Source organism: Callorhinus ursinus, unplaced genomic scaffold, assembly GCF_003265705.2.
Source record: "Callorhinus ursinus isolate GAN/ISIS: 27379988/994484 unplaced genomic scaffold, GSC_fseal_2.0 scaffold10, whole genome shotgun sequence".
NCBI classification, from domain to species: Eukaryota; Metazoa; Chordata; class Mammalia; order Carnivora; family Otariidae; genus Callorhinus; species Callorhinus ursinus.
The window spans coordinates 21489260-21509476 of record NW_027397072.1 but is presented as its reverse complement, the minus strand read 5'-3'; the positions used below and the strand labels follow the sequence as shown (position 1 = coordinate 21509476).

The 20217-nt window shown below is 41.0% G+C and overlaps 2 protein-coding genes across 6 annotated transcripts in view; one reads left to right on the top strand and one right to left on the bottom strand.

The window, feature by feature from the left end:
* The window catches only part of HADHB (hydroxyacyl-CoA dehydrogenase trifunctional multienzyme complex subunit beta), a 36379-nt gene extending 24170 nt beyond the window's left edge, over positions 1-12209 (bottom strand). For 2 of the 4 annotated variants that reach the window (XM_073897112.1, XM_025867876.2), the window contains exons 1-3: positions 12052-12209; positions 4899-4970; positions 4751-4795 (exon numbers count right to left, since the gene is read on the bottom strand). In XM_073897112.1, coding sequence (XP_073753213.1) covers positions 4751-4795; positions 4899-4962 — 109 coding nt within the window. In that variant the 5' untranslated portion in view covers positions 4963-4970; positions 12052-12209. Of the gene's footprint in view, positions 1-4750; positions 4796-4898; positions 4971-11870; positions 11890-12051 lie in introns of those variants that run through there. The other 2 variants (XM_073897111.1, XM_073897113.1) reach the window with 2 other exon arrangements.
* Positions 12210-12338: 129 nt separating this feature from the next.
* HADHA (hydroxyacyl-CoA dehydrogenase trifunctional multienzyme complex subunit alpha) overlaps positions 12339-20217 on the top strand; it is a 49159-nt gene continuing 41280 nt past the window's right edge. The window contains exon 1 of one of the 2 annotated variants that reach the window (XM_025867875.2): positions 12339-12512. In XM_025867875.2, coding sequence (XP_025723660.1) covers positions 12446-12512 — 67 coding nt within the window. In that variant the 5' untranslated portion in view covers positions 12339-12445. Of the gene's footprint in view, positions 12570-20217 lie in introns of both variants that reach the window. The other variant, XM_073897109.1, reaches the window with a different exon arrangement.

Below are 20217 nucleotides of genomic sequence, written 5' to 3'. Positions count from 1 at the left end.
ACACACACACACACACACACACACACACACACACACACACACACACAATGGAGTATTAAAAAAATGAGATCTTGGCATCTGCAACATGAACCTAGAGGGTATAATGCTAAGTGAAATAAGTCAGAGAAAGACAAATACCATGTGATTTCACTCATATGTGGAATTTAAGAAACAAAACAAATGAACAACTAAAAAAAAGAGACAAGAAAACCCAGACTCTTAAAGAGAACAAACTAGTGGTTGCCAAGGGGATATGGAGCGGGGTGAAACAGGTGAAAGGGATTAAGCATACACTTATCTTGATGAGCACTGTACAGTAATGTACAGAACTGTTGAATCATTACATTGTACATCTGAAACTAATAACACTGTGTGTTAATTATACTTCAATAAAAAAAGAACAAACTTTCTCAATTTTTTAATTTAAAAAACATGAATATATGCTTGTGGCAAAAAAAAAATACTAAAACATGGAGAGTAAAAACTAAAGTTCTCTCTTGATGTCCTCCCCTGCCATATTTCCTTTGGGTTAGATACTGTTAATTTGGTGTATATACTTTCAAACTTTTTTCTTTTAATGCAGGTACATGCACAACTTGTGTATACTTTTGTGACCTTACCACACCTACTAATATCATAAAGAACTATTTATGATAAATATCCCCAATCGACTTGAAGAAAGTAACAGTCAAAGGTAGGAGTCATAGATGAATGGATAAAGAAGATGTGGTATATATACACAATGGAATATTATGCAGCCATCAAAAGGAATGAGATCTTGCCATTTGCAATGACGTGGATGGAACTGGAGGGTGTTATGCTGAGTGAAATAAGTCAATCAGAGAAAGACATGTATCATATGACCTCACTGATATGAGGAATTCTTAATCTCAGGAAACAAACTGAGGGTTGCTGGAGTGGGAGGGATGGGGTGGCTGGGTGATAGACATTGGGTAGGGTATGTGCTATGGTGAGCGCTGTGAACTGTGCAAGACTGTTGAATCACAGATCTGTACCTCTGAAACAAATAATGCAATATATGTTAAGAAAAAAAAAAAGAAGAAGATAGCAGGAGGGGAAGAATGAAGGGGGGGAAATCAGAGGGGGAGACGAACCAGGAGACTATGGACTCTGAAAAACAAACTGAGGGTTCTAGAGGGGAGGGGGGTGGGAGGATGGGTCAGCCTGGTGATGGGTATTAAAGAGGGCACGTTCTGCATGGAGCACTGGGTGTTATGCACAAACAATGAATCATGGAACACTACATCACAAACTAATGATGTAATGTATGGTGATTAACATAACAATAAAAAATTAAAAAAAAAAAAAAGACAGGAGTCATGACAAAATGGGATACAAAGATTTCCCTGGCAGCTGTAATGGAGATGTTCTGGTGAAGAACATAAAGGCTCAGGAGGATAAGCAAGGAGGTTGTGGCAAACCCAAGTATGTGGTGCTAAAAGCCAGGATAAAGGTAGCATCAATGTGTGAATGGAAAGGAGCGGACCAATACAAGGGATTTTATAAAGGAAGACGTGGTACCCTGGTGACCAACCAGATATGGAAAGGAAGAAAAACAAGATTATAAAGGCAGCTTTAGAGATTAAGAAAACCTAACCATTCTACACAGAGTAAGAACTAGTCTGGGAAGAAAGAGGACTTCACTTACAAACATGCTAACTTTGAAGTGACGGAGAGATACCCAGGTAGGTATGTCCATTGGACAGGTAAAGCTCTGAAGAGAAGGGAGGTACAGACAAGGGAGCAAGGAGATAGTTGCAGTTTAGAATGAAGAAGAAAAACAGATTTTATAGTGCCCGCTCACCCACTGCCCCCGCTAAAGGCAGCGGCCCTGCTCAGAGTCCCTGCCAAAGGGGCAGCCACAGACACCATGTCCCTAAGCCCACAGCCAAAGCTCATCAGATTCCAGGTACATAATGGACCACAAAAGTCAACCCATAGCATGGCCAACCAGTAACCCGTGTCATCTACCTATACGTGATACGCTCTGCCAGTGGGATTCTCTGTCTTAGGAATCTACACAAAGCAGCATCAAGAAAAACGCTAATGAGCTGAAGCTGAAAGGATGCCATGAGGAAAAACCAGGGTACTGGTAAACTGAGGTTACTTGTAAGCCAGTTATGGGGCAGCAAAAAGCTTGAGTGCAGAAAGTGGCCAGCAGAAAGAGTGAAGGACATAGAGAGAGAAGCAGCAAAGCCAGCAAAGCGACATACTATCTGCCCACGAGAAAGACAAGAGTAGCCGGCCCCTAGGGCTGCTTGGTTCCTAACGCCTCCCCAGCTGTGGCACACTCCAGCCCTCTCATCCTCCACATGAGTGGGTTCACCGCTCACAATTCAAGACACTTGGCTTTAATTCCGGAGGCAGAGAGAATATGCAGGCCAGGAGGTAAACCTGAGGGGAGAGAACAGTGCATGACAGCAAAAGAAGGAGGGTATCAAGGAGCACAAGGTGGTCAAATGCTTCAATCCTCACAGAGAATGAGGATGCAAAGAGGCCACGGAATTAAAAGATTCTGCAGATTACTCGTGACTGACCTTGGAGGGAATAAAGCAGTAAGGGGAAGTCAGATGACATGCCATCATGTCATTCCACTGACCTCATTTCCCTTTTATACACTTACAGATAAAATTCAAATTCCTGACTCTTCTAATGAATTCCCTGCTTACTAGGCTCCACCTTAACCATCCCAAAGAATTTCCCCCTTCTCAACATGTAATAAGATGAGCAAGCCCCCAGCCCCTCACACTGCTCATCTGCTCATTTCAACGTCGCTGCCTTTTTCATGTACCCTCCCATCTGAGGGGCCTCTTCTGCCAACCTAATTCTTACTCATCCTGCAAGGCCTAGTTCACATCCCAGCTCCTAGTAAAGCCTTCTCTGATAACTCTGGTTACCTGTAGCTCCTGCCTCTGAACTTCTGTGGCAACCTCTGGGGCAAAAATTGGCTATTCTAAACAATTTAGCATATTATAAAGTAATTAAATTAATGCTACAAGCCACATTTAAAAATATTTGTTAAACAATTTAGCATATCATAAAGTAATTAAACTAATGCTACAAGCCACATTTAAAAATAATATTCATTATTCATTATGTACTGATCAGTCACCCAAAGGACTCTCATTCTGTTTCTTGTGCACACTGGCTCCTACCCACATCAGAATTTTCTCCAAGGCTCTTTTTTATGTATTCCACAGCATATGGGCACCCAATAGCAATGTATTTTAAGAATCTGAGTTGGGAGTTAAAATATCTGGGTTCTAGTCCCTGCTCTGCCAAAACTTTATTATTTGCTGGACTAGATGACCTCCTCCCAACTCCAAAACCTAGGATTCTATGGCTGATACACATTCTGTATTTTATACATACAATTAAGAGTCAAAGCAGATAAAATATGTGTCATGTATTCTCCCAGTGGGGGTATATGTGTTTGTGTGTGTACATAGATATATAACAAATAGAGATATAACCACTGAATCGGTCAAAATTTCCATCAGACACTTAAGTCCATCTAAAGACTGAAACATCAATAAATTCTGTATTCCTCTATTCTAAATCCTTTATCCTAAGAGTTCTGTCAAGCACGGACATTCACATGAGCTTCAAGAGAAATATGTTATAAAATTACTGCAACCTAAAACCTGTTCAGCATAAGCCTGCTCCCTCTCCACCAATCAGTTGGTCACATTCCTTTGTCTTATCACATGCTTTCTTGTACATGATCTTCAGCAGTGCCAACACAATTCACTGTTAGACACCAGGGATGTAAAAAGGCTCGTCTCACAAGGGCTTGCAATATAGTTGAGACAGAAACAGGAAAACAGTTAAAGAATGGTATAAAGGAAAATGCTCTAAGTGCCAGATAAATGCTTTCCCTCTGTTGGTATTCAGTTTGACCTCCCAGTTGTCAAGAATCAGGTCCATTTGTGTGACTGCAAAGCAAAAGCATGCAGGCAAACATTTGAATCAGGGAAAAGGTAAATGAGACAAAAAGGAATTATTCTTCATGAAGCTAAGACAAATCCATTTTCTAGCTAGAATTTAGAGGCCAGAAGAAATATAACTGTTACATGACAACATGAAACTAAGCTAGGTGGAATTAGGCAATAGACCTCTGACCATCTATGTAAAATATAAAAACATCATCTTACACTCATATTGGGTTTAGTTTTCAAAGTACTTTGAGATATCTTCGTAACTTGAGGCTAACAAGCCTAGAATTATTATTCTTTTTTAGACAAAGAAATTAAAGCACAGGGAAGTAAAGTGACCAAGTGAGCCGAAGGCAGAGGCTTAACTGACAGAGCCACCCAGGTGTTCCCAACAACATTCTTTTATTTACTAGTTCCCCAGTCACCCATGTTTCAGGAATGGGTCCTCTTGTATATGTTCATTAACAGAGAAGGCTATCAGTGATTACAAATTTAAAAATCTGACTTTGCCTCAAGAATGTCTGTACGGTCATCTCCTGGCCTGACAGACGAGTAAACTGACCAGCAGGGTTCATGGACCCGCCATGACTCCAGCAGCAGCCTCCTGTCAACCCTACACCATGCAACACCATGACTGGTTAGCCCCATATTGTTTTAATTTGAAGGCAATAATGATGTTCCTGTTGCTCATAAAAAAGGAAGACTTTGCAAATTAGTCTTGGTTTTTATTCAGAATTCACAGATCTAGAATCTAACATTTAAACCAGAAATGTTTATTTTATAAATTACTGTACCTGGGGCAGCTCGTAGCTGGGAGGAACAGCTCAGAGGTCTTAGAGCTAGAAGATAAAATAAATTGTTTACAAAAAGCAGTACAACTCAATGCCTGTGTAAGATGCTTATAAATCTAAATTTCATCTTAAAAAAAGAAATTAAACTTACATTGGAGGGCCCATTTTGATGTACTGGGAAGATTTTTAAACGTGTAAGTCAAGATGGAAGTCATTCTGAAATCTGAAAAGAGAACAAAAATATATCCTGGTTTATTTGAACAATTTGTGGCTTAATAGTCTATGATCTCTGATAATCTTATCCATGGTAACTATAAAGTACTGTAAAATTTAATGTATTACCAACTATCCTTCCTCTAATAATATTCTCAGAGCTACACTGACATGGCTTTCATAGCATGCAAATGACAATTTTAAGCATTATCATTACACTCTTTGTAAAAGATGAGAAAACTGAAGCATACAGGGATTGAGTGACTTGCCCAAAGAGCCACAGCTAATAAGAGGCAGAGAGTTGGGATCTGAAGCCAGGCAGTCTAGCTCCAGAGTTTATGTCCTTCTCTAGGGCCAAAGGAGTCGAGAGGTTGCTGGACATGACCATGAAGCCACCAATGTTAATTTGCTGACTTTGAAAGCTGTATTGTGATTAGTGCCTTGTGCATGTTCATATGTGGGTGAACTAGAGTATTCAGGGGTGGTGTAGTGTCCTGTTAGCAACTTACTTCCAAATGCTCTAAGAAAAAAATGTTTGTGTATTGCACTTGCTATTTTTTTTTTTTTAAGATTTTATTTAAGAGAGGGGCACCTGGGTGGCTCAGTCGGTTAAGCGGCTGCCTTCGGCTCAGGTCATGATCCCAGGGTCCTGGGATCGAGCCCCGCATCGGGCTCCCTGCTCTGCAGGGAGCCTGCTTCTCCCTCTCCCTCTGCCTGCTTCTCTGCCTACTTGTGCTCTCTATCTCTCTGTCAAATAAATAAATAAAATCTTTAAAAAAAAAAAAGATTTTATTTAAGAGAGAGAAAGGGTGTGAGCTGAAGGGAGAGGGAGTGGGAGAGAAAATCTGAAACAGACTCTGCACTGAGCACAGAGCCTGATGGGGGCGCTCAATCTCACAATCCCAAGATCATGACCTGAGCTGAAACCAAGAGTTGGTTGCTTAACTGATTGAGCCACCCAGGCCCCCCTCACTTGCTACTTTTTAAAAAGTTTGCTACTGTTTCAAAATAATTTAAAAAATATTCAAACCCTACATATTAAAAAAGATTTAAAATATATTAGCTGCTCCCCTAAATTCTTAAAAAATTCCTACAGATCAGTAAGAAAAAAAATGGGCAAAGGACATGAACACACCATTCATAGAAATGGAAATAACATATGGCTCTTAGATATATGAAAAGAAGTTCAATCGCATTCCTAAAAGAAATGTAAATAGAAACCACACACAGAGATACAATATTTGACCTGTGACACTGGCAAAGACTGGAAGGTTTGACATATTCTGTGTGCTAGGAGTATGCACAAAGATACTGCTGCTGAGAGGCCAACCTGGGGCAATCCCTATGGAGGGCAATTTGCCAATTAACTGTCAAAACTGTAACTGCATTGATCCAGCAATTCCAGTTCTACTTCCAGGATGTTACTAACGCACATGGGACATGCATGTCACCACTGTTTGTAAAATACCAGAAGAACCAAAAATAGGGAATTGATTAAGTAAACCACACTACAACCACCCAAAGAAGTATTATGCAGCTATGAAAGATAGGAAATGGTTATATACCAATATGGGACCACTGTTAACCTGTATTAAGTGAAAAAAGCTAGATGTAAAATTGTGTACAGCTACTACTGTTCATGTCAAAAAGAAAAATGATATATATATTTCCTTGTATCTATATAAAATATCCCTGAGGTAAAAATAAGACATTAAAAAGAAAGGAAACTGAGTAACTAGAGGACAGGGTGTAAGGAAGACTGGTCATTGTCCATCTTTTATAGTTTCTCAATATTGAAATACGTTTTAACTTAAAAAAAAAAAAGGTAAGAATAAGCTGGTGAAATTTGCCTATGAAGGCGGTGGTAGCCAGCCTCCAAGATGGCTCCCAATAATCTCCACCTTTATTTATTTATATTTATACCCTTGTATAGTCACCCCCAACAATGTGCCACAGTTAGTCTGTGTAAACAAAAGAATAGGGGCGCCTGGGTGGCTCAGCTGGTTAAGCGTCTGCCTTCGGCTCAGGTCATGGTCTCAGGGTCCTGTGATCAAGCCCCGCACTGGGCTGTCTGCTCGGCGGGAGTCTGCTTTTCCCTCTCACTCTCCCTCTGTGCGTGCTCTCTCTTCTCACTCAAATAAATAAAATCTTAAAAAAAAAAAAAAAGAATATATCAGAAGTGATGGTATGTCACTTCTTGAGATTAAGGTATAAGGAATAATACTGCAGCTTTGCTCTTGTTCTTTCTCTCCAATCACGCACTCATTCTGGGGGAAGCCAGCTGGCACATCTTGAACAGCCCTATGAAGTGACTCACATGGTGAGGAACTACCACCTCATGCTAACAGTCACCTGAACTTGGAAGTGGACCCTCAAGCACAGGCAAGGTCTCAGATGATGACTGCCCTGGCCAACATTCTGACTGCAACCTTATGAGAAATAAAGTCAGAACAACCCAGCTAAGTCACCCCCAGAAGCTGAATGATATAATACATTTTTATTGTTTTGATCTGCTAAATTTTGGGGTAATTTGTTACACAAATATAACAGATAATATAAAAGCCTTAAAAAGATAGATAATATAAGGGGCGCCTGGGTGGCTCAGTGGGTTGGGCGTCTGCTTTCGGTTCAGTTCGTGATCTCAGGGTCATGGGATCAAGCTCCACCTCAGCTCTCTGCTCAGCAGGGAGCTGCTTCTCCCTCTCACTCTCTCCCAAAAAAATGAATGGAATTTAAAAAAAAAAAAATAGATAATATAAAAGCCTTGTTTAACTTCTCTTGGGTCTTTACAGACTGAAAAGAGGATGCCTTATGACTTCAAAAAAAAAAAAATCACACTTTTCCCAAATATGTGGTTTGAAAAGAGATGAAGGAATCCAAACTCTAGGCTCACCAGCCTAGGGATATTCAAAAGACTCTAGCCAGGGAGACACAAACAGGCCCATGAGATAAGCAACCCTGTTTGCAGAAGCTACACATGATGCCACACCAGTCTTAGATACAAATTCCCTTAAGTAAGGGAGCCTGGGTGGCATAGTCTGTTAAGCATCTGACTCTTGGTTTTGGCTCCAGTCATGATCTCAGGGTCCTGAGACAGGATGGACTCCACACTCAGGGTGGAGTCTGCTTAGGACTCTCTCTCTGCCCCTTCCACTGTCCCTCTCTCTAAAATAAATAAATCTTAAAAAAAAAAATTCTCTCCCTCTGTCTCAAAAAAAAGATAACATTTCAAATAAGTGGGGAAAAAGATGAATTATTCACTGAATTTGTTGGGGAAATGGCTAATCATCTGGAAAAAACTTTAGGTCCATAACTCATACAGGTACAAATCAATTCCAGATGTGATTAATCTAATTTTATATATATATAGATTCAGAGAGAATATTTGTAACACATAAAACAGACAAAGGGTTAATATCCATAACCCATAAAGAACTATTACAAATTATAGAAAAAAGAGAATCTATAATGGAATCTGTGGTTTTCACCCAAATATCCATTTGACTCCATTATGCAATTACCATATGTAGTTTACAGGGGATTGAATCCAGCCCAACTCCAGGGTTTAAACCAATCAGAATAATTTCATTCTCTTTGCCAAGATCACTGGTTCAGGTAACCAAGGCCTAAAACAATGGTGCATGATACTGACTTGATTTAGGGATAATAATTTAGTCAGTCTTACATTCCAGTCAGTATTCTGCCTGGAATTCTGGAACATAAATCTTTCCTTCTGAGGCTTGGCACAGCTACCACAGTTTGCAAACATGAAAAAAAAAGCTAGTCTAAGAACAGAGCTGATCGATCCCAAAAGAGGACAGAGCCGAGAATTTCCGAAAAGGAAACCAGAGCCCTAACTGAATCATATCCAAAACCCATCCTCCCTTTGTGCTTTCCAGTTGTTAGACAATAAACCCCTTGAATAAGACAATTTGAGTTGAATTTTGTTATCTGCAGCTGAAAGGTTCCTTACTGATACATGACTAAAGGAAAAAAAGCAAAAGAGTAATTCACAGAAATAAAAATGTCAAACAAAATTTTAAATGTTCAACCTAACAATAAAAACATTTTTTAAATTAAAACAAGGTATCATTGTGGGGTTGTAAAATTGGCAAAAAATTAACATTGTTAACACATAATTCTAGTAAGAATGGATTTAGGCACTTCCATATACAGTTGATAAAAGCGTAAACTGCTAAGGTTTTGGAAGGCAATTTTTAATTATCTAACAAAATTTAAATTGTGAATTTCTAAGCCCAATAATTCCTATAATTGTTCTTTAACCTATAGAAATACTCAAGATGTACGTGTAGCATACATAGATCTCTGGCCTATAGAAATATTCAAGATGTTCACTGTAGCACACTGGAACTAATCTAAATGCCCATCGGTAGGAAATAAATAAATTATTGTACAAACATACCATGGAACACTGCAGCAGTTTGGAAAGAAAAATAAAAAACATGATATACATGTATATACTAACACAGAAAGATGTCCACAATATATATTAAATGAAAAAAGAAACTGCAGAACAATATGTACAGTAAGACACCATTTTTATGACAGAAAGAAAAACAAAGTCCATAAAGCTAAGAGTCTATATATGGAAGGAATAAAGAGCTTTCATTTTATATTCTTCTATCTTCTCAAAAAAATTTTGTAGATTTTATTTATTTGACAGAGAGAGACACAGCGAGAGCGGGAACACAAGCAAGCCTCCCACTGAGCAAGGAGCCCAACGCGGGGCTCAATCCCAGGACTCTGGGATTATAACCTGAGCCGAAGGCAGACGCTTAACTGCTGAGCCACCCAGGAGCCCCAAACATTTTATTTTTCATGCACAGTATAACTCTAGTTTCATTTAAAATCTACATATATTAATATTTAAATATATAAGAATATACAAGTGCATAAAAAATGTCCAGAAAAATACATAGTTTTGGTTTATGTTGTTTTTTTAAGCAAAATGTTAATAGTAGTTATCTCTGGGTGGTGGAACTACAGGTGTATTTATTTTCTCTGTAGTTTCTGAAAATTAATATTAGTTCAATAATTGATTAAAAATACGTTTCAAAAGAAAGACTAAGCAAACTACCCTATGGGAGGGTTGACCTTTATTGTTATTTGCTCTAAGCTTTAGGAAATAGACCTTTTTGACTCAAGGATTTAAGAAGCATGGAAACTGGAGCAGAGTAGGCTGGAGTTGGCTGTGGAACTATGGAAAGATGCATAAAGTTGCGGGCACCTGGGAGTAAGGGAAAGGAAGAAGGGGCTGGGCAAGTAATGAAAGCAAAAGGGGGGGGCACCTGGGTGGCTCAGTTAAGTGTCTGCCTTAGGTTCAGGTCATGATCCCAGGAGCTCCCCATGGAGACTGCTTTCTCCCTCTCCCTCTGCCCCCATGCTCACGTTCTCTCTCTCTCATAAATAAAGTCCGCTTCTCCCTCTGACCCTCCCCCCTCTCATGCTCTCTCTTTCTTTCTCTCTCTCAAATAGATGGAATCTTTAAAAAAAAAAAAAAAATGGAGTGGCTTAACAGCTCACTGTTAACACTATCATTAAGACACAGTATGATGAAAGGGCTAAAACCAGACTGTCTAAATCCAAATCCTGGCTCCACCCTAGTTTTATGACCTTAAGCAAGTTAATCTTTTTGTCTAAGATGTAGATAATTCATCTGTAAAATGTAGATAATCCCAGTACCTACCTCATAAGATTGCTGTGAGGAATAACTAAATTAATACACACAAAGCACTTAGAACAGTGCCTGATATATAGCAAGGATCATACATGTTTGCTGTATCAATATTACTGGGTAGTGGTATAAATGTACCTAGTTCCCCTCTCTGTAAGCCACAGTAAGAAGCATAACATTTCTGCCCTGATGGAGCTTATGATTTCATTGAGAGTACAAGGAACAAAAAAGTGAGCCAAAAGAGGATGGCCTTTAGCTAACAAGAGTTTTTTTCACTTTTAGAGGCGCCTGGGTGGCTCAGTCGTTAAACAGCTGCCTTTGGCTAAGGTCCTGATCCCAGGGTCCTGGGATGGAGCCTCCCATGGGGCTCCCTGCTCCACGGGCAGCCTGCTTCTCCCTCTCCCACTCCCCCCGCTTGTTTCTTCTCTCACTGTGTCTCTCTCTGATAAATAAATTTTTTTTAAAAAAGAGTTTTTACACTTTTAAAGAGTTGTAGAAAACAAAACAAAAAATATATGAGATCAATATGGGTTTTTACTGTGGCCCTTAACAAAAAAATTTACTACCCCTTATCTAAATAATAAGCACTTAACAGAAGTATATGCATAAGAGAGCCTGAAGGCAGAAGACAAGCTTTTAACTGTAAAAACCTTATGAGTTGGGAGGGCCTCTGGAGATCAAGAATCCTTTTTGCAAATTAACGTTATTTCGTTTGGAATCAATCGCATTATTCAAGGACTTGAACCCATCTTTCCAACACAAAACCAGCTATTATGCAATGCAGAGCTCGTGATTAGAAGTTAATAGACGTAGGCTCTAGTCCTATTTCCACCACCTGTGGCCACAGATAAGCCCACTCACGCTGATTCATGGGCTTCACCTATAAAGTGAAAGGGATGAACGACCAGATGATCGGCAAATCCCTTACAGATTAAAAAATTCTCGGGAACATTAAGTCTCCAAGTATCTCGACTCCTCCCACACGCCAGGCCCGATAGGGTCACGTGACCGAGTCCCAGTCCGGTAGCAGGAATGGGGTCATCCCAACTTCCCACACAAGCAAAACGGGTGAAACAAAAACACACGGGGCAATATAGCCTAGCGCTTTATGCCGACACACACACAAGCAACCAGTTCGTTAACGTGAGGTCATAAATTAAAAGACACGGTGAGACCGCTGCTCAGAGCTACACACATAAGGTTTGTCCATGTTACCACTCTCAGTGCATTGGTCCTGGAGACCCTGTCCGACGGGGCCTCTTCCCGCTCCCTGGAACTCCACTCCCCGGGGGGAAAGGAGGTGGCCGCGGGCACTGGCGCAGGAGATCGGAAAGGAACTGCGGCTGTCGCTGCGGGGAAAGGCCAGACGGAAAGCCAAACGCACGCTCCATCTCACCTTAGCTCTGTTCTCTCGAACTCCCGCGGCGGACACGGAAGGTTTGGACTCAAGCGCCGGGACTAGACGTGACAAGGAGCGGGTCCTGCGCCAAAGGACCCCTTTCACTCCTGCCCCCCGAACTCCGCAGGCTGCCCACCGGCCGCCTGCCTGGAAAACCAGGCACTTCGCCTCCTCCTCTATGGGCCTCCTTTCGTTCAACGGAGAAAGCGACCTCTTGGCCCCGTTATCCGGAAGCGAACGGCAGGGCAAGGAGGCAGCGGCAACTCGGCACCGGGAGTTTTAGTCAGGCAATACGTCGGGCGCCTAACTGGGGGCAAGGCTGAGGCAGAAAAGTCCTCCGCTTGGCAGCCCTCATCGGAGCGCTTTGCACTTTCGTCCTTTTCAGCTCAAGATGGTGGCTTCCCGGGCGATAGGGAGTCTCAGTCGCGCCACTGCCTCCAGGATGCTCCGCTGCCCAGGTGAGGCCTGGCTGGGAGCGCCCCGCAGCCCCAGGCAGAACTTTTGCGAAGCCTGAGGTAACCCCGGAGCCGCGTCTCCCTTTCCCTGTCGCTTCCCCGCCCCGCTGGAAAACTCATCCCTTAATGGGGGAAAGGATGCGCCCCTTGGACCCAGTCTCCTGTGTCCTTGCGCAGACCGACACTTCCTCTCTCACTGCTCCGGAGTCCTGCAGCGATTTTAGGCTCCTTAACCCTTAACCTTTCTGAGGCCTGTTCACCGGGTCTAGCACCTTCCGCAAGTCTCCTCGTCGCCCTTCTGGCATCACGCTCCTCTTACTTTCTTCTGTGATGGCTTCGGTCCTGTCCCTACTAGATCAGGAGTTCAGAAGGACTGGGACACTCCAGTCTTTCCCATCTTTGTGGCTCCACAGCACCTTACTCGTAACAAGAGCTGTCTTGAAAGCTTCTTAGGTGGAATGAACCAGCCTTGCGAATTACTGCTGCTCCCAGTTCCTTTCCCTCAAAACCATTTTTGTAACCTGTTAACCACATTTCAATAAGGAGCTCGACTGTTGGAGTTCCAGTGATCCCAGTGTGAATGTATAGTATGTTAAATTTCAAGGGGAAGTTCTGCAACCTGCTAGAAGAATTTTTTTTTTTTTTAAATACACAAATACCGCTTGTCTTGTCTGTGGACACACTGGGGGCAGGGTGATAGAAAAAAAGACAAGCAAATACCTGTACCTTAAGGGATAAAATGTTAAATAATTTTAAAAACTAATTTTGTTTCTGACGGTACCCGGTTAAGTTTGCATTAGCTGTTAAGTGGGTGATTATGGAAAATCAAACATTTTCCTCCCATCTCAAACCTGTAAGGTGAAATGTCACGTTTTATTGCATGTTACACTTAATACCGGCTGCTAATTAGAATTTTAATTTGTAATATGTCTTTCTCCTGAAAGAGAGAGCTGGTAGCTGGAGTCTGCTTTAAGGGATTAATTTTGGATTTAGACTTTTTCTGAATCTCGACCAATGTCTTTGGTTTCCACGGGACTGCGGTGTGTGTGTATACCAATCATAATATTACCAAAAATTGAAATGTAAAGACTGGGGAAGGGTTAAGAAAAAAGTCACCTGTTCACTTACTAGTCACATATAGTAACTGTTAGCAGTTGGTCAATTTACCTTATGGTTTTGTTTTCTGTTTTCCACATTTATGGTTTAAGGCTTTATAAAAATCAAATATATATATTTGAACTTTCCTATGCATTGGTTTTAAGGTACTTCTTACGGATTAGCAGCTGGTTTAACGCTGAGCTGGTAGTCAGGTCATGTGGTTTGTGGTCGCTAGCTGTGTAACTTTGGACAAATACCTTAGTCTAACTGACCTTTATTTTCCTCATCTGTAAAATGAATGAGACTTTGGATTTTTCTTAGTTACAAGAAATAGCCTGAAAGAGCAATTCAAAGCATTAAATTTGGGGTCTGACTTTGGGGCTTGAATCTGGCTCCACTTTTTACTCTTCAGTGACCTTGGACAATTAATTTCTTCTGTTTTCTCCTTTGTGAAATAGCTTTGTGAACTTCAAAGCAGTTATCCTAAGTTTAAAGCAATTTGTTATGGACTAAATGCTCAGTACATGCTGCTATTAACTCTTCCCAGCCCTGAAGAACTGATTCTATATAAGAATTTTTTAAATAATTTTTACATGTTATATGTGTAATAACAAGCTTAGCTTTTCTATATTTTTCATATAGAAATATATATACATGTAAATGTATATATATTGCACCGTTTTCACCAATAAGAAAATATGGTTTATAGTTATTGTCCCTCCAGTTTATGAATTTTGAAAACATGTTTAGAAAGTGAATTCAAAATTACCTGCACACCTGGATTGCCATTTAGATTCAACATGTTGGTCTTTCACCCTGAAAGTCTGGGTGAAGGCCAATGTTTAATGAGATTATGACATTTACTGGTGGATGGGTAAATTTTCTTGAAACTTGTTATCTTCAAAGTTCAAACCCATTCCTCCCCCACAAATGCTATAATTCTGAATATGACTTTCAAATGACAGTCACAACTTGGCCAAGATATCTTGTTTAATTACCACTCCTAAATCTAAATTTCTAATATGTAAGTGGTAAAATAATTTCACAGGAAATGAATTAGAGGCAAATACCGTAGTAAGGGATATATACTTAAGTTTGACTCACTTCCTAATCCTATCTCTTCCCCCAAAGTTGGATATTGAGAAAAATTGTTGATTGTTACAACCAAAGTAACATTTTCATATTTGAAATTTGTGTCAGCATAATCTAGCCCTCTCCACTGTTACAGGTTTTGTAAGTATCTTCTTGAGTTAAATTATCAAGATGATTAAGAAGTAGGACAAAGGTTTCTCTCTTTTGCTGGCACAGTTGATCTAGGCTAAAGTTCACCTAGCTGCTCTGAGCTAGACTGTCCAGATTGTGGGTAAGGCTAGATTTCTAAAGCAAAGCTACCTTGTAGCTACCAACTTGATTTAGTTGACTGTGGTTTGAATTCATTTCAAGATGTGTTTGGACACTTACTGATTTTCTCTTCTTGTTTTTTTTTTGTCTCTGTTGATTTAGAGGAAGTTCTGTGTATGTGAATATGGGTGTGTTTGTGCATCAAAGGTAGATTAGTGGTAGAAATTTAAAATGGTTTGAACCCTAACCTAACAAACACCAACCTGCTGTCTCAAATAGTAGCCCTCGCACCTGCTGTTTTCTTTTTCACCTAGCACTTACCTCCTAACATACTTTTTTACATATTTGTGTTTCTTGTTTTTTTGGCTGTCTTTCCACCCCATCCCTCCCACCCTGCATTTCCAGTCAGTCCATCCCCACTCTCATCCACTTTACCCTGTTCTAGCTAGAATTGCTTATTCCCTGCTTCCACTCCCACTGGAATTTCCACTTTACAGGCAAACTCCTTTTTATGCCAGGCCTGTTTTCACCTCTTCAAGTATCTCTACTGAGTAGAAACTGATTCTTCCTACGATATACGTATCATCCCCTGCTGCTGTAAAATAAGCTACACAGAGACAGGGATTTTGTCTTTTTGTTCACTCCCAAGTGCCTAGAACAGTGCATGACACATGGTAGGTGATTTGTTGTTGAATGAAGGACTGTGAGATGATATTGGAAGAGCTTACGCTTTAGTTGGGGGAAACACCTGCTATAGATGCAGTGATTAGAGAACAATAGTAAATAATAAAAATCAAAAGGGATTTTGAAGTGAAGGGAAAGATCATTGTAGATGGAATCTCGTGATAAGGCCTTGTAGAAAAGGTTGGAGCCATGATACAACGATAAAGAAGAGTGATAAATACAGATGATTCAAATTTTAAATGATGGTAAAGCAGAAAAGGGAAGTATATCATTAGAGAGGTAGAGGCATGGGGATTGAGGAGATGGCTGACTTCCCCTATCTTAATTTACTTGTGTGTAGCATTATGACTTTTGGATACTTTTATAATCATTACATCACTTTTATTTCTGTCTTTGTATTTCTGACTTGTTCATGGTTATACAGCTAGTAAATGATAAACGTGATGGTTGAACCTAAGTCTTTTGACTCTCAGGTCCTTTGTCTGCACTCAAGAGGGCTGATTTGGATTGCTTAAAGAAAAAAATGCAGGGCGCCTGGGTGGCTCAGTCGTTAAGCGTCTGCCTTCGGCTCAGGTTGGGATCGAGTCCCACATCAGGTTGGGATTGAGTCCCACATTGGGCTCCCTGCTCCGCGGGAAGCCTGCTTCTCCCTCTCCCACTCCCCCTGCTTGTGTTCCTGCTCTCGCTGTCTCTCTCTCTCTCTGTCAAATAAATAAAATCTTTAAAAAAGAAAAAAATGCAGACAGAACCAGAGATCACCTCACTCTGGTGCTTGTGTCATCTACACAGTTTTCTTTTAATATGTTGCTTGCCTTTCAAACCAGTGTAAAGCTGCTATTTTCTGTGACTTCTCTTCCCCTCCCTTAAGGAACTGCAGGATAGGGGCCTTGGCTGGCTCAGTTGAAGAGCATGAGACTCTTGATCTCAGGGTTTTAAGTTCCAGCCCCACGTTGGGTGTAGAGATTACTTAAATAAAACTTAAAAATACAGGGGCGCCTGAGTGACTCAGTTGGTTAAGCGTCCAGCACAATTTCGGCTCAGGTCATGATCTCAGGGTGATGAGATCCAGCCCTGCATCAGGCTCCATGCTCAGTGGGGAATCTACTTGAGATTATTTCTCTCCCTCTGCTCCCCACCCCCCGGCCCCATGCGCACTTTCTCTCTCTCTCAAATAAATAAAACTTTAGGATAAAAGGAAAGAAGGAGGAAGCAAAAGCCTTGGCTACTGCTGATGGTCCCTCTCCGAATCCACAGCACCATCAGTGGGTTCTCCAAATCAGTGGCTGCCACATGCCCACTTGCTGTCTGCTTCAGTTTCCTTTTTAAAAAATATGGACTCTTCCACTTGGGAAGATCCACACGTGCAGTCTCCCTTGGGTTCAGCTGCCTCTGCCTTTTGTAACTCCTATATCTGTATAAGCCCCAACTGACCATTGTTGACCCATAGGTAGGGACATCTCTATGCCCCTATTCAGCAGGAAGAAGTTACAAGATGAGACCTTCCACCCTCAGCAACCTTAAAAGATTTAGGGGTCAAAATTGTTCAGGGGGGAATGATGTGGGAAACAAAGGCAGAAGAGAAATTATTAAATTTCCTTACTACCTACAGCCCATTGACAAGCCCTGGAAACAGGCAGAGTGAGATTCCTCTAGGGACTCAACTGCCTCAGTGTTAATACTTTGCTAAGGGCAAAAGACAATCCTACCTGACCTCCCCTCCCCAGGATCCTGTAAGTCTACTTTAACATATAAAAATTCCTTTGGAAACTTCCTTTAGCTCTACTCCCCAAGATACATGTTAGCGATCCTCCCCCAAGCATATGACCCACCAACATACATCTAAAGGGTCTCATGACTGAGTTTCTACTAAATAGTAAAAATGACCTTTCCCATCAATAGCTAGCCCCCTCAGGATCCTGGAAACCTTGTTTCCAAAATACCTGGGAGGCTTGCACTATCCTTAACCCCTCCCAAACTGAAAGTATATAATGGGCCGCTCCTCATAACCCCAGTGCAGCTCCTTCTGCCCACGGGTCCTGTCCCCGGGCTTTAAATAAAACCACCTTTTTGCACCAAAAAAAAAAAAAAAAAGGACTCTGAGGCCCAGCCCCCTTGAATTCTGATTCTGTGGTTCTAGATTGTATGTTGCCCAGACATTTGTGAGTGTATTTGAGCCTCCACCACTGATTTTAATGCCTGAGCTAGTTCTGGAATCACTTCTCAATACTGCTATGGGAATCCCAGTCCGGCTGGATATGTTGGATAGTCTTTTGGGTCCTGCTTTGGCCACGTATAATAGTTCCCTATCCAGAAGGGTCCGTGCCTCCTGGTCAGATATAGACCATCATCAACTTAGAAATGGGTATGGTTCTAAGGTCTGTTTCTAAATCACAGAGTATTTTTGATAGAATTGATGTTTATACTACCATGACATAAAATGGCCAACGTGGTTTAATTTTATTGTCCATTACCTTTGACTATCACTGCATGCTAAGGCAGTCCAAGACTCTTGTTTGACATCCCTCAGTTCTGAGCCACATTAAGATGTTGGGGCTTTGGTGAGTGAGAGACTAGGCAGAAAGAGAGACAGGTGGTCACAGGCTGGTGGAAAGGTTTAGCTGCTGAGAGCTTGCTAGGGATTTTAACCCTTTTTTTTTTAATAGCATTTCTGAATTAGGCAGGCACACCACTCTTAAATTATCTTGTGGATTCCAAGACCATATGCAGCTCCAGTGTAGTCCAAATGCAGTATATTTCAATGAAAATTAGATATAAACAAGTTTTAATACTAATAATTAAGAATGAAATAATGGTGGAATATTATTCAACCATAAAGAATGAAATTTTGCCACTTACAACCCCATGAATAAAGCTAGAGCATATAATGCTAAGCAAAATAAGTCAGTCAGAGAAAGACAAATACCATACGAACTCATTCATGTGTGGAATTTAAGAAACAACGAACGAGCAAAGGGGGAAAAAGAGAAACCAAGAAGCAGACTCTTAACGATAGAGAACAAACTGATGGTTACCAAAGGGGACGTGGGAGGGAGGGATGGGTGAAAGAGGTGATGGGGATTAAAGAGTACACTTATCATGATGGAAAATAAAATAAAATAATAAAAGGAAAGAAATTAAATTTGCTAATATTTAGTATATGAATTGCTAGAGGTACATGTACATAATTTATTTAAAAAGGAATAAAATAACAAATACTGAGGGAAAGCTAATACAAGTAGAGGAGATAATGAAGGAACCACTGGATATTATTAAAGCACTAATTCCTGGGTTCATGTGTACCACTATTACATTCCCTAATTATTAAGGGATGATTTGTTTTTATTTTTACTGCTAAAGAAAAAGAAAACTTTTTTCTAAGATATTGGACAAGGTTTGGAAGATGTGGGTAGGGAGGAGTAAGGAATTAAAGAGGTGTGTAGGAGGGGCACCTGGCTGGCTCAGTATGTAGAACATGCAGCTCTTGATCTCTGGGTCATGAGTTCAAGCCCCATGTTAGGCATGGAGCCTACTTTAAAAAAAAATTGTAAAAAGAAAGATATACATAGGAGATAGGGTTTGAAGTGAACCATGAATATGAAAGACAAAGGAAGGTGCCTGGGTGGCTCAATTGGTTGGGCAACTGCCTTCAGCTCAGGTCATGATCCTGGAGTCCCGGGATCGAGTCCCACGTCGGGCTCCCTGCTCAGCGGGAAGTCTGCCTCTCCCTCTGACCCTCCCCCCTCTCATGCTCTCTCTCTCTCATTCTCTCTGTCAAATAAATAAATAAAATCTTAAAAAAAAAAAAAAGACAAAGGAAGAAAGAGCAGGGTGTTGGGACGCCTGGGTGGCTTTGTCGGTTAAGCGTCTGCCTTTGGCTCATGATCCCAGGGTCCTGGGATCGAGTCCCGTGTTGGGCTCCCTGCTCAGTGGGGAGCCTGCCTCACCCTCTGCCTGCCGTTCACCCTGCTTGTGCTCTCTCTCTTGCTCTCTGACAAGTAAGTAAATAAAATCTTAAAAAAAGGAAAGAGCAGGGTGTTTTTAAAGAAGATTGGAAGTTGTAACTAAGGGATGTCCACCCTGTGCTGGCCTCCAGAATAACTTTGTTACTACCTAGAGCCAGATGTTTGGATTAGAGCAAGGCAAAGGTGACCCTTTAGTGGTAGAAAGGACGTAGAGTAATTCCCAGAACAAACTTTGAATTTTTGCATAGGAATTTCCCAATGTTCCCTACCTTCTAGCCATAGTCCAAATTGAAAGACTCTCTGTGGGACTTCTCTTATGATGACTTGCGCTCAAGGTATCATCTCATCATTATTATGCAGGAGAGCCTCAAGGAGTGAAGTGATTAGGAAGGAGGGAGAAGTGTAGCTGGTCTTTGTCATCCCCAGAGTAGGAGTATTCTTGGTGAGTGCAGTAGAGACCTGTTCAGTTAGAAATTCTTAAAATAGTGTGTGACTGGACTATTCCATAAATGGCCACTAGTGCCTGTTGATTTCACCCTTTTTTTAAGTCTTTATTTGAATTTGAAATAACATACTGTGTAGTATTAGTTTCAGGTATACAATATAGTGATTCAGCACTTCCA